The 14877-nt window shown below is 46.3% G+C and overlaps 1 protein-coding gene across 1 annotated transcript in view; it reads left to right on the top strand.

Annotated features, from left to right (window-relative positions):
- The window catches only part of cfdp1 (craniofacial development protein 1), a 30940-nt gene that overhangs the window by 8222 nt on the left and 7841 nt on the right, over window positions 1-14877 (top strand). The window contains exon 6 of the mRNA XM_031564377.2: window positions 13920-14078. Within this exon, the coding sequence (XP_031420237.1) occupies window positions 13920-14078 (159 nt within the window). The remainder of the gene's footprint in view (window positions 1-13919; window positions 14079-14877) is intronic.

Raw genomic sequence — 14877 nt, 5'->3', positions numbered from 1 at the left:
TATATGACATGCTCCACCACACACACACACATTTCATTCCCCTCTCTCTCACACACACACACACACACACACACACACACACACACACACATTCTCTCTCCCTGTCATGTCATATTTATGTAAGATAGTTCTTATCAGAGGAGGGCTTTACGGTGTCCTGCTGGTGGGGGTCTGACACAGGGTCTGGGATTGTCAGGCAGGCAGGCGGCCGGAGAGGAGAGGAGAGGAGGGGAGGGGAGGGGAGGAAGAGAAGAGAAGAGAAGAGAAGAGGGAAAGAGAGGTGTAGCGCTGGATTAGAGGCTTGGGAGTTGGGACCAGTCAATCGGCTTCACATCTTGTCGCTCCCACGCGCCACTCTGACACACAAACACCCGCAGACCCATGTGCACCATGTCTGCTTTATGAGTCAGTTAAAATGAATATATCAGCTGTATTCCTCCCACCAGTCGTACTTTGTTTCACATATATCTTGTCATATGTTTAATTATTAGAGCGCCTTCAGAATAATTTCAGTGCTTTTTGTTGTGTGGGCGGGTGCTGAAGTATTGAACGACATCATTCAGCTTGAGCTAGCATGATTTGTGTCATGTTATCACAAGGCATTGCACATCACTCTCAATGGTAACTTAAATATTATTAATAAGAGTTGTAGTACTGGTTGCTCTGCCCTGTAGTCATCAGTAAATGATAGAAATGAGCCCACTGTTGCTATGCTACCGTCAGTCAGTCTCTAACAACCCAGGAAGCCAGGAGACCCACGACTCTGAATCTCTCCATTACTGCTTGGCACCTCTCCTCAAATGTGTGTTTTTGTCATTCTCTAACGTTTAAAGTAATAAATGATGATTATGAGTTCTAATCAAATCCTTGTTAAAGAGTAAACAAATGAAGAAATCATGCAGATTAAGTTTTTCCCATTGGTAACAGGTGCCTAATGCTTAGCATCCAAATTGAGTAAACTACACTCGCTGGAGTCTCTTAAATACCTGCCCGTTTCTTGCGCTTTTTTGTTATGGTATTCAACCAGTATTTTCTGTATCACTAAATAACAATGTGAATGAGAGAGTGAGAGGCAAATAAAACGGAGAGGGTAGGAAAGAGAACTTTCAGGATGGTGCAGAGAGAAGAAAAGGAGGAGAGGCCGTGGGAGCGAGGAATAGAGGGAGAGACTAGAGAGTGTGTGTGTCCAGCGTAAGACTAATTGTTTCCATATGTACCACAACCCTGGGTTTGTAATTCTGGAGCTCCGTCTTGGGAGTCTAAAAATAAACCAGCTCTCTTTTCTCACTGCCTTCTATAGAGCAGAGCAGCCGTGCTTTCACCCCACATAGTAGCAGACTATAGCCTGGATCTGCGCCACATCTGAGCTCTCCATGCAGGTTTTTCTCCCTGTGCAAACCTGCTCATTTAGGGGCCCTGTAAGGTGTTTTCTCTGAGTGGCAAATGAAAATAGGGAGAGGAGTTATCCAACAATCCTTCCCCACTCTCCCATGCATGGAGCAGTTTCAGGAGAGGCAGTGCTGAAGTACAAACGGTGTCCTGGTCATGAATCCACCACAGTAGAATTATGGCTTCAACTCAAGTGTTGTGGCCTTATTTCTATTTACCGCTTCAATTATATTTAGATTTCACTGAGCCAACATCGGCACCGGAAATAGAGGGGTAGTGACAGATAGACAGACAGACAGACAGACAGACAGACAGACAGACAGACTTCTTAACCACAGAGGGTATTTACAGCCATCCACGCAGTTTCTCATGTGGTTTTGTGACCTCAGATGAAGGTAAGTTGTAATATAGACGTTGCTCATTAATCATTTATCAACACGTGCGTAAGTCAGGACCATACATTTCAGTAGAGGATATGTGAGGGTAATTAGAACAAGAACTGTGTGCGCTGGTTCTCTCTCTGCCTCTCTCTCTTGCGCCTGTCATTTATTTCAATTTCTGACACCTACAGCCATATAGTAGGTATCTACCACAGCGGCACACTATGATTCTGTTCTTATGATTCTGTGTTCTTATGATTCGGCTCTTCTCTCGTCTGTTCTGAGGCCAATGTTGCACTGCACATCTCCTCTGGTAGCGACCAATCGCTATAAAGTGGGGGCAGAGGCGGGGGTTGGGGGGTCTAAAGGAGCTCTCTTTCACCCCTCATCGGTAACAGAGAGAGTGGGATGACCCATGGGATGTCAAAGGTCAGAGGTTAACTGGAGTCAGCCTCGGGCATTGTGCAGTGATCGGAGGGCTGTGAACAGAGGCGGAAGTGATGAGGTAATTACCGATTGAGCTGTCCGTCACCAGGGGGAACCCTACCAGTCACACAACTGTTGATGAACATGAACGGTGTGTGTTTTTTGTGTGTGCCTGCCTTTCAGTCAGTTTGTGTGTGTGTTGACGGTATTCCTCTTATTGTGTGCACACACTCACACTTAAGTATAAAGTGTGTGTGTGTGTGTGTGTGTGTTTGTGAGAGAGAGAGATATGGGGTTTGTGTGTCATCTGTGCAATCAGTGCGTCACCATGGCTTCATTCTGCAGTGGTCACACCATGACCATGACTGGGGGATCCCAATCAGAGAATCTCTATAATGAAACTGTGCTGACGGATGGGAGAGGGAACTCACTTCTTTCTTTCTCGCTGTCCATCACTCACCTCCACTCCTCTCACTCATTCTCCATTTTCACCTTGCCCCCCCCCCTTTTCTGTCATACAGACACAGACAGACAGTTTCCTGCATTTCAGTGCTGTTCACACACTCAGCCAGATGCAGAGCTGTTGTTGAAGAACATCATGTGAAATATTTGTAACCCCATATGGTTCCTCAAAAAACACCCCGAGGTGGTTTGAGGTGATTGGGTGGGGTGATAGCAATGCAACAGTTATTTATGCCTATATGGTCATGTTGCAAGGAAGTAGTTTACAAATTGTAAATAAACTCTTAGTCTGTACTTTGAGGCTGTGTGTCAGTCAGCGACACTGAGGAATGTACAAGTATACTTGCCTCTCCCTCACAGAATTTTGCACGAGCTTGGTTAACACCACCCACTCTTTTTTTTTTATTATTATTATTTATTTATCTAGGTCCTGCACAGACTATTAAAAAACGAATAGTTCAGTTCAAGAGCACATCCTTCATGTACACTGCTAGACTTGCTCCCTTTCATGATGTGCAGCATGTCATCACCAGCACAGCCTGTGTTCCGCTGTAGCCATAGTGACATTGTGACTAAATGAGGGCACTCACTCCAGAGGCTGGCTGAAAGTGTTCCGTGACCCAAAAAAAGCGGGAGCTGCAGAACCGGCGGATAATGAGGCCTTGGTTCCGTCCTCCCCCAGTTCCTAGAGATCCCCCAGTGTGGCTTCAGCGCTCCAGAGCCACGGGAGAGAAAGGGGGGAGAAGGCTCTGGAGATGTGATACCGCACGCCCACAAAGGGATGCATCTCTTGCACTAGCTGCTGCCAGCACTGATGAACCCATCACTGTCAGTGTCCGTGTCTGAAGCACAGGCTAATGAAGGCTAATGTTTTCCTTCAGAGAATGTCGCAGAAAGGAATAGTGCATGCAGGGTTTACCTCACACACTCCACCAGTGAGACTGTCAAAAAAGCTTTCGAAAACGTTCCAATTTTTTTTTTCTTTTTCTCTTGAAGGTGCCTGCTGTGCGTAGCGGCCTGTGGGAGCCTTTGTCACTTGAGTGTGTGCAGGACAGGCTCTCAACTCTTGACCCTGTCGCTGTAACAACACTGCTCTTAAGATGGCAGGAAGTGTGTTATCCCTCATACTCGCCATTGTGTTTGCGAAAGGAAATGTTTGGGGTTAGGTGGAGTCGAGTGCCTCCATTTAGTGAGCCTCCAAATGAGTCGGACGACAGGCTTTTCCATTTTTCTCAACTGGGGGCTTTGGGTCCACAGAAGACAGTTTCCCCAGGGAGTCTGTGAGAACAAGCTCATAGGCTGAAAACTGGCTCCATGAGAGACAAAATGGCGTCAGGTTGATGTATGTCTAGCCACTATTAAATCTTTTTTGTGGTGTGATGGAAACTAATCTTTCATCAATATGCATTTAATGCATGATATCCTTCAGGTCCTTTTATTAAGATGCCGGGCTACGAGATTGGAAGCCCTATTTTAAACATGTCTGTTTTCTACAGAATGACTAGTCATATTAGGAGGGCAAAGGGGCTAACTAAACATACTAGAGCCCATTAGTAAATCAGCATTTTCTTGAATTTGTGCACACAGCTCAATAATTTATAGATAATTATGAGTGTGTAGTTATCATTTGACTGGCACAACAAAGCAAACCTTTCACCTACCCAGCAGGAGCTCTTGGTGCCCTATATTTGAGTCAATACTTCCTTGATACTTGGTCAGAAATGTTACACTATTTGTGGTGAAACCTTGGTTTATCCTTCTAATCATCTTCTTGTATGAATGGAGTAGCCTTCCAGTCCAAGCAGCATTGCAACTGATCACGCTAATCAACCTGTAAGTGTGACATGCTTCATGTAGTAACGGCCTGAACATACTTGCCCCTTTACCATTCAAACGGACTCCTGTGTGTGTGTGTGTGTGTGTGTGTGTGTGTGTGTGTGTGTGTGTGTGTGTGTGTGTGTGTGTGTGTGTGTGTGTGTGTGTGTGTGTGTGTGTGTGTGTGTGTGTGTGTGTGTTGAGGGTGATTGAGGACAGTATATGTTAGAGTAGAAGAGATGCCATTACAGAGCTTAAGGGAAGTGGCGACAGGCTGTAACTGGGATGAACAAGCTGTTACAGGCGTGTGTGTGTTTCTAAGGGGAGTTCTGACAAGGAAGAGGTGACGGGCTTGGCCACGCAGGCATACAGTCATTGCAAGGTGTGGTACCATCTTTGTGGCGTGTGAAAGACACTTTTAGCTGCTCCACCTATCATGATATCAGAGATCCAGAAGAACCACACATTTCAGACCACTATTGTTAGTCTGCTGTCAGGAAACTAGGCTGTGTGTGTGTGTGTGTGTGTGTGTGTGTGTGTGTGTGTGGAAACAGGAAAAAGATATCAAGAGTGTATTTCCAAATAAAGGAACTTTCATTCTTGAAGTGACACCGGACATATTTTTATATGTCTTTGGATGGTGTCTGTTGAAAGGACTACATTTTTAGGGCTTTTGTTTCACTGTTTGTGTGTGTGTGTGTGTGTGTGTGTGTGTGTGTGTGTGTGTGTGTGTGTGTGTGTGTGTGTGTGTGTGTGTGTGTGTGTGTGTGTGTGTGTGTGTGTGAGAGAAATGTCCTTTCACAGTCACATCAGAGCCGGTGTGTCTCAGGAGGCTGTAATGACTCAAGCAGCTTTTGGGGAAGATTTGTCAAGTAGGTCGCAGTGGGGGGTTGGTGTGTGTGTGTGTGTGTGTGTGTGGTTGGGCTTCTACAGCTCCTACACATAGCTCTGAGTTCAGGTGGCAGGAGAATAATGATAGAAATGCTGTGGTTGTAGTTGAAGTTTCTGGTAGCCCAGTAGTACTGTTAGTCACTCCCAGGACACCTTAATTCCTGCACCAGGTTCCCTCTTTCTTGTGTGTGTGTGTGTGTGTGTGTGTGTCATCAGACAATTTTGGGGACTGTGAGACTCCAGGGTTCCTCCCTAGCCCAAGGCTGGGACTGTGTCTGTGAAGCAGGACTTCACATCATCATGGTAGAGCTGCTCACATTCATCCATGGCCATGGCGTTCACTCTTTCTTTTTCAGTCTCCCTCGCTTTTTTAATTACCCCCTCAACTGTAAGTCTTTTCTCTTTCTGCTTTTGCTTGCAAAATCCTCAACCAAGACTTTGAGAAAGTGAGGATCTATAGTGATATATATATTTAGGAGGGAGACTGAATTGATGGAGGGAGAAAGGGTGAGATTGCCTGACCAGCCTGAGTGATCTATTTGCTTGCTCAAACACCCATCTGTAGCTCAGTTTTACTGTTACTATACTATATACTATTTATCATGGCCCTATCATTATCTCTTTTCTTTTCAGGTGTGTGTGTGTGAGAGAGAGAAGTCCATTTTTATGCTTATATGTAGACTGGCATAATGGGGTGAAGGTAGGGCAGGTTGGTACTATTGTGAAACAGTGCCTTTGTGTTCATATTCAGGTGAGGTTATCAAGGCTGTGGCGTGAGCAGGTGTGTGTGTGTGTGTGTGTGTGTGTGTGTGTTCAGTGAGCAGGTGGTGCCATGGAGGAAGCTTTGTACTGTGATCCCTCCCCCAGCAGGTGTGTGCTTGTTTTTTCCACACACACACACACACAGAGACACACACACACACACACACACACACAGAGACACACACACACACACACAGAGACACACACACACACACACAGAGACACACACACACACACACACACACAGAGACACACACACACACACACACACAGAGGCACACACACAGACACACATACACACATACACACATTTAGGGCTCCCAGCACAACACATTCCTGCCAGGGTCACCCTTTGAAGATCAGAGGGAAAAGTGATACTGAAAAAGAGAGGGAAAGAAAAAATGAGTGACTCATCGGGAAACAAGTGACCACACACACACACACACACACACACATGCCAGGCTCCTCCAGCTTGGCATAACTTCACTCACCTGTTCCCTCTCCTTCAGGGTCAAGAGTGTTCCATCTCATACTGACATATTGCAGCCTCTTAGCCAATCAGAGCTCAGTGCTGACCTGAGGCCCTTTGTTATGTGTCAAGCTCATTAGTGTGATTGGTTGGGTTTGTTTACTGCTTTTAAACACCCCGGCTTCTCCCTCTGGCTGTGGTTCCCATCCCTCTATAATAGCCCTCCTGTCAAATCACCAGCTTAGCGACAAGCCCTGAGCAAGGAGGACCAAGTCCACCCCATCTCCTCTGTCTCCTGACGCACACACACACACCACACACACACACACACATACACACACCACACACACACAGGTTGAGATTGTATTTCATGATTTATGAGCGCAATATGTATTTAGTTCTCATATGATGTTTTATCTAATTACCATCTTATTTTGTGTTACAGTAGTACCGGTAGATTAGGTTCTCATGAGGTTCTCGCTCCCTTCCTTTCTCTCTCACCTTCTCTGACCCTTTCTCTCTTTCTCTCTCTCCCTCCCCCTCCCTCCCCAGTGGGCTGTTCTCTGCCAAGTTGGCCTCTCTCCTGCATGCAGCTGCAATCCTAGTGCTTTTTCAGGTTTCCTGACTGTCTCCACACACAGGGGTTATCTGAGGCACTGCAGTCTAATAGTAGAGATGGTACAAGGGGCTGCATCCCTGACCCTCAGTTTGAATGCAGATACACATGTAGACACTCCCTTACAATCTTCACATGGTGTAGTGGCAGATGGCACTAGCTTAAGACATAGGGGACATAAGCAATTCCAGTATTCAAACACACACACACACTCTTGCTTACAATCACATTGACACACACTCACACACACAAGCTGACTATCTTGTTGAATATGAATGAGTGGTTGGCTGAAGTTGAGGGTCCTTGGGACTGCAGCAGAATTGATGGGACAGCAATGTGTTCCGGCCAGAGTCAGGTTAAAAAAGCATCTATCTTTCCTGCCGTTAGGCCAACCATCTGGAGTTACTAAGCAGCAGGATTCACAAGTCCAGAGGCTGAACTGACCAGTACATTCAGATGGTTAGGAGGTTCTCTGAAATGATGATGTGGCAGGATATGCAACACTGAACCTAGAACCACCTAAATGGTCATGTCTAGGTTCTAGACGATTCTGAACTCTGTAGTGACCTCTAGAACGCAGAACCAGGCGGAGGCTTTCTTTGAAACCGACCTGGCGCTGATCTGGTGAAGATGCCCTGTAGCCAGATGCTATGTAGGCCGTCTCTCACCCATGGGGCAACATCTGCCCTCTGTCTGCATTCAAGCAGGAACTCTCTCTCTTTCTCTCTCTTTTTCTTGCTCTTTCTTTCTTTTTCTCTGTCTCTGTCTCTCGGTTTGTGTGCATTAGTGGGTACCCACTGTATATTTTGTCTGGGAGAGTAGGCTTTAGTATGCATGTGGACTGATATGTCATTTTGTTGTACCTAGGATGGGGGAAAACATCTTGGATGCAGATGGCTCTAGTCTTATGTCTGTGGGAATGTTTTTTTATTATTTAATAGTTTGTATGTGTGTGTGCATGTGTGTGTATCAGTTCACGGTCTGATGAGATGCTCAGTCTTCATCTGAGACAGTAATGGAGACTCAGTCATGGGAGACTGCAGCTTTCAAATAAACCAGGATCACACATCGTCTTAGCCCTGGCTGTACTCTACTCTACTCTCTCTGTCTGTGTGTGTGTGTTTGTGTGTGTTTGTGTGTGTGTGTGTGTGTGTGTGTGTGTGTGTGTGTGTGTGTGTGTGTGTGTGTGTGTGTGTGTGTGTGTGTGTGTGTGTGTGTGTGTGTGTGTGTTAGCAGTACTTTTTAATAGCATGCAGGCAGGATGTGAAGTTCTTTGGTCTACTTAAGGGTCTACACATTACGGTTATGTAGACCTACCTCACATGCTTGTCGCTATACCAAAGCAAAACAATAAAGTAATGAACCTGTAATGTCCATAATAGGTCAAATCCCTTGGTTTAGTGCACAGATGGGGCAGATCGGTCAGAACATATACTTTCTGAACCTGCTCCCACCTACGGTGGACACAAAATGGTCTGGGATCTGGATGTATCCAGCCATCAACTTAAAGATCTGCCATCGCTTTGCGTTTGCATGTTTATCCGCGCTCATATATTTCCCTATGTATCTACGCGAGGGTGTTTGTGCACATCAGTATGTGTGAGTGTGTTGAGCGTTAGGCTGTGCCTGCAGCCCGCCGTGCTGCTTCATCAGGCTGCTGTGGGCTCGAGGGCTGTCACCTTGGTTCTGCGTTTAGCATTCAGCCCAGGCTCTGGCGCTGGCGCTGCAGCGTGGCTCGTTGCCCAGCCAGCCCTGCCTACCTCCCTGCTTCCACTCCTCCCTCCCTCCCGCGCCCCTCCCCAGCGCCATCAGGCCGCATTGACTATCAGTTGAGCTCTGATTGCCTATTGATTCCCTGTCGGAGCGTGTTTAAACCAGCATCCCAAAGCACAGCGGGGGTGTGGCGGCGTACTTGCATGTGTGAAGAGAGTTGGTTCTGCTGATGGTGGCAGAAGCAGTTGCTCCTCAGTAAGTAACGCGTTTTGTTGATACTCTTCTTGTGTTCTCTAAGTATCTCTCCCACTTGATTCTCTTTCTCTGCTCACTGTGAGTTGGATTAAAAATAGCCTCTCTCTCTCTCTCCACTGTCCCTTGAGTCACTCTCTGTCATGCTCTTTCTCTCTCTTTCTCTGTCAATATATTGTATCTCTTTCTCTATTTTCTAACAGTGATTATTTGTGTCTCTTCTCTCTCTTTTTATCTCTATCTCTCTTTTTCTCTCCCTCACCATCTTCCTCTCTCCTTCTCTTTGAAAAACCGCAAAAAAAAAGAACTCTGCTTCTCTGTTCCATTTCCACTCACCCGCATTGCACACCCCTGCTGAAAAATCACCCTCTCCTCCTCCTCCTCCTCCTCCTCCTCCTCCTCCTCCTCCTGTGTTTCAGCATCACGTTTGTCTGTCACTTCGCCGGTGCCCTGCAGCACCCCCGTGCCGTTTTTTCATGAAAACACACCGCATCCGTCACTCAGAGGCCTCAGCAACTCCAGCCACCCGACCCAGACTCCTATAGATCACGCCGCTATATTACTTAGAAATGCAGTTTCGGTACTGCACCGTCATACCAATGAATCGATCGCTCTCCTACCAGTTTTTTCCCCTCCCCTGCCCCTCTGCTGGTGTTACAGAGCTATGAGGCACAAGGGGCCCTTTTCTTCCTAATGAATATGTTCAAAGCTAAAAGTGTTTGGCTGGGGCCGCGACCTGTGGAGAATAGATGGGAACCTTTTAGCAGCAGCCATATCACAGCTTAACAGAGGACCGGGGGACTACCAGCTCACTTATGAATAATTGAACACTGACGATACATTCCAATCTATAGGAATAAAAGGCCACACGGGCCTTTAGAGGAATAGCTGGGGAGTTTTCTTCATGAAAATGCACTGCACTGTGAACTGTAAATAGTTGCTCTGCCATAGGGACGTGTATTATTCGGTTGTTATGGGGACTATGGAGAGACGCAGTGCAGGGGTTTTAGAGCTCCAGCGAGCTCCATGTGTGCAGGGAGGCTGAACTGACCCCCGGAGGGGATGGGAGAGGGCCAGCACAGGCCATGTTATAAAAGGCTTTTGATTTGTTGGCAAACATGTCTGACTGTGTTAGGCGTGCACATTTGATCCGGTTTGGCATGTGGTGGTGGATTCAAATACTTGTGGGTGTAGATGGGGTTTGTTTGAGTGGGCGTGTGTCTGTTGCTTGTGTGTTTATGTTTTGGTACATTTGTCACCTCCTATAAGAAATGCAGGCATGATCAAATGCAATTGTTGTAGTTGGACATGGAACTACATTTTAAGTTGAATTTTTGTTGTGAAATGTGGAGAAATGTATGTATGGCCAACTAGCCTAAGTTCTCATCTATTGTGTGTATGTGTGGCTGTGCATGCACACATACATGTGCAGGGGCTGTGTGTGCATGCACACATACATGTGCAGGGCCTGTGTGTGTATGTGTGTCGGTGTTTAGTCTGTGGCTATGGGAACCGTGTTCAGCAGACACAGCTGGCAGAAAGCTGTGTGTAATTATGAGTTTTATTAAACGGGTTATAAATTACAGGTGTGTGTGTGTGTGTGTGTGTGTGCGCGTGTGTGTGCGCCCGCGCACATTTGTTTGTGTACAACCCAGTACAAATCTTTCATTTAATGTAATTACGTGTGCATCGTGTAGAGAGAGTGAGAGACTGATCTTAAAGGGGTGTATGAGAAGAGAGTGTGAGACAGAGATCCTCTGTACAACCTCTGTATATTTGTGTGTGCATTTGTGTTAATGTGGATTTAATGTGTGTCTGTGTGTGTCCTGTGTTTGAATGTCTTTTAGCCCATGAGGCAGTGTAAGGTTGTGTGTGGTTGCTGTTAAGGCTAAAAGAACTCCATGGCTGTACTTTCTGTTCTGGCCTTCTGGCCTGGCCGTCTTCTCTCTTTTGCGTGATGTTGACAGTGCCTACAGTGATGGCAAACGCGCTCTGTCAGGCAGGCTCTTTGCCGCTCCTTCCCTGAAGCTCTCATATCCTCAGAGAGGACCAAGGACTGAGAGTGTACAAGGTTGTGTGTGTGTGCGTGCCTGTCAGCAATTTTTGCATTGTTAGAGTGTGTACAATAATGGTATTTACTTTCCTAGCTAAGCATTGAAAGCGTAGCGCACACACACACACACACTAGCACACACTAGCACACACACACACACACACCTACACTTACACACACACACACCCACACAGCACAAAAACACATCCACACAGAGAAGTAAATTCATCTCTGCAGCGCCATCATTATGGTGTATATAAACTACAGGCAAACATAGCTTGTTAAGGAGGCTTGTTATAGCTGAAGCTGCACAGGGTCTAATTGCACGGTGTTAATGTGTGTGTGCTCAGGATCTCATAATGTTGTGGTGAGCTAGCTGCTGTTAAAGTTTTAATGATGCCTGGTGTCATCATTTTAGCTGAAGCCTAATGATGAGGTGTGTGAGGTGAGTGAGTGAGTGAGTGTGTGTGTGTGTGTGTGTGTGATTTAGAATTAAGAATGCTTTGTGCAACATCTCACACACATGCACAAACACATACAGACACACACTAGTTGAAGGCATTTGTCTTGACTTTCTGTCTTTACATTGGGCTGAGTCACCACTGGGCTGATTTGCAGCCTGTTGTTCTCAAAGACCCAGGTTCATTTCCCCGCCTCTTTCGCCCTCCACATACACACTTATTTTTCTCACTCATACATGAACTTTCACTCTCTCACTTCCTCTTTCTTTGTCTGTCTGTCTGTCTTCTCTATTCTTCCATAGATACTAACACAAATATTTTGTCTATCCCTCTTGGACACACATATGGGGTTTTTCCATTGGCACTTTTGGCCGTGCCGAGCTAGTTTGCGTTTCCATTACAAGTTGAATGGTAGCAAATAAATACTCGATAAATACCCTAGTTAAATAACATTGAACTAGCAAGCTAGCCCACATAGTATTAGAAACAGCTAACATTTAAGGTTAACAAGGATTAAGGCATATAAATAATGGAATCAATTTTAACCAAGCATCCTCCATTATCTTGGACTAAAGAGAGAATATGGATACACCCACACGTGAGTAGACCCTGATACTGTATATGGAAATGCAAACCCAGGCTGTTTTTAGCGGCTGAGGCCGGATGATGGGCTAAGCTTAGCGAGGTGAGCCGAGTGACGCCATTCTAATGGAAAAACTCCACTATACATGCACACACAAATCCATTCAAGCTTCCTCTCTTCTGTCGCTTTGCGTTGTCTCAGACACACACACACACACACACACACACACACACACACACACACACACACACCTCTGCTCTAGCTCCTAGAATGAGCAGAATCAGCAGCCGTCACAGTCCAGCTTCCTCTCCACGGGGTCTGAGCCATGACTCACCTTGGCGTGAAAGTGTCTGTCCTTGGAACCACCGACACCCCTCACTGCACCCCAAACATTTAATGGAAGTCCCCCACCACACACACACACACACACACACACACACTTCTCAGATATTCCCTACACCCTGAGGTCCCCCAGCTGTGAGGGGGGGTGGGGCCAGCCCAGTCTGATGTCTTCAGCCATTCCGTGCCACAGATCGTTTAACATTTCATTATGGCAGCGGAGCGAAACCCCTGTGTCAAGATGACTTCTGTATTATTTAGCGCAGACAGGCGTCTTTGTGTTGGGCTGCCTCCGCCACAGTCGCAAGAAATGGATTCCATGAACGTTTTGTCTGTGTGTGTGTGTGTGTGTGTGTGTGTCTGTATGTGTGTGTGTGTGTGTGTCTGTATGTGTGTCTGTATGTGTGTGTGTGTGTGTGTGTGTGTGTGTGTGATAGAAGGACTGTACCGTTCTTTAATGAATGATTCATTACTCCCTTTCCCTGTCTTTTCCAGTGGTGAGTTTCATCGCCAGTGTCCCTCCTCGTGTTTGTTTCCTCTCCTCCTCGTCTCTCTCTGGTGCACAGCCTCTAAGGCTCCGATTTGAAAATATCTCAGCAGGCGGGCTGGCTTTCTTTATTCTTTACCAAGAGTCGTCTGCCATGCTCAGAGTCTTTCTGTCTGCCTCCGTACGCTTCTGAGCCCTATGTGAGGTGTTCGTAGTAAACTCTATATGGCATATGTAGACACATAGAAGCACTTCATTGGTGCAGACTGGCAGATTTGTCTGAAACAGTCATGGTTTTCAAGAAAGACTCTCTCTGTCTCGGTACATCCATACCATCCACATGCATACTTACCATCCACACATGCATACTTACCATCCCCATGCATACTTACCATCCACATGTATGCATACTTACAATCCACATGTATGCATACTTACAATCCACATGTATGCATACTTACCATCCACACATGCATACTTACCATCCCCATGCATACTTACCATCCACACATGCAAACTTACCATCCACATGCACCATTGGCTGAACTTATCATATCTAGTCTACAGCTTAATTTATTTCAAGAATTGCTTCATCACGGTGTGTTATGTGGTCAGGTAGAGTGAGTTTTTATTTCAGGAAAAGGTTGAGCCACATGGTGGGAACATTAACTGCTGTTAACCAATGTCTTAAATAGTAACACTGACTGTCATGTGGTGTTCTGATTTTATGCCTTATGAATGCTTTACAGATTGTTGTTTTTTTGTTATTTTTTAGCTGTTGTTGTTGTTGTTTGAGGCGCTTGTCTTGTTTCCCTGCTCAGTGTGAAGCGGCCGGCTGGCGTGAGCGGCATCCTGAACCGTATCGGGGGGAAGAAGCAGAAGATGAGCACGCTGGAAAAGTCGCGCCTGGACTGGGACACCTTCAAGGATGAGGAGGGCATCAGCGATGAGCTGGCCATCCACAACCGCGGCAAAGAGGGGTGAGTGAGTCAGTCAGTCAGAGGGAAGATGACGGGGAGGTCACTCAGTCTGCGCAGCTACTGATTTGCATGAAGAGTTTGACCTTTGTGCGAGACCAGTGTTTCCATTTCTTTCCATTCATCAGCTGCTGAGAAGGTTGGGAGGTCTGTCTTTTGGCAAGGGCAATGTTTTGGCCTTCATCAGCCGATTGACTTGACTTAGAAACCGCCAATCAGAGTGACTGGAGGTAGACTAATTGGCTCTACTAAAGCGCTAGTTACAGCAGAAAGTACACGTGTTTTTGAGTGAAGGCATTATCTGCCCTCCATCAAAAATGTTGTTAGGAAATGCATAGCTGATTATTATGATGAACAAAACTATAAACACCATTGTCCATGTACACAGCAAAGAACTGGCCAATCAGCCATTGTCACAAGACAATAGCTGAACCCAGGAGAGTCAGGGAAGATTGACTTCCCATCAGCAACTGGGGCATGTGCCTCAGGGGATGCATTCCGCATTGCATGCAAATGTGGCATTTATCCATTTGAATGAGGCGCTCATCCAAAGCTTCTCAACATGAGTCGGAGCTGTACACTTCATAAACAGCATGTAGGTTAAAGTGTCATCCTACAATGCAACAATGTTCCCAGGCTGTTATTGAGGTGTCTCGAATCTCGTTCCACAGCGGTTGCATGCGTAGTTTGCGCCTCAGTTCCAACTGAGTACTCTCTGGTAGTGGCTCATGCGTGTAATCCAGACTCAATCCTGATCTAGTGTGGACAAAGTGGACCTGCGCCAGATCAGGGCTCTGTCCGT

Source organism: Clupea harengus, chromosome 3, assembly GCF_900700415.2.
Source record: "Clupea harengus chromosome 3, Ch_v2.0.2, whole genome shotgun sequence".
In the NCBI taxonomy this organism is placed as follows: Eukaryota; Metazoa; Chordata; class Actinopteri; order Clupeiformes; family Clupeidae; genus Clupea; species Clupea harengus.
The sequence above is the reverse complement of the archived record's forward strand: the minus strand, read 5'-3'. Positions and strand labels throughout refer to the sequence as shown.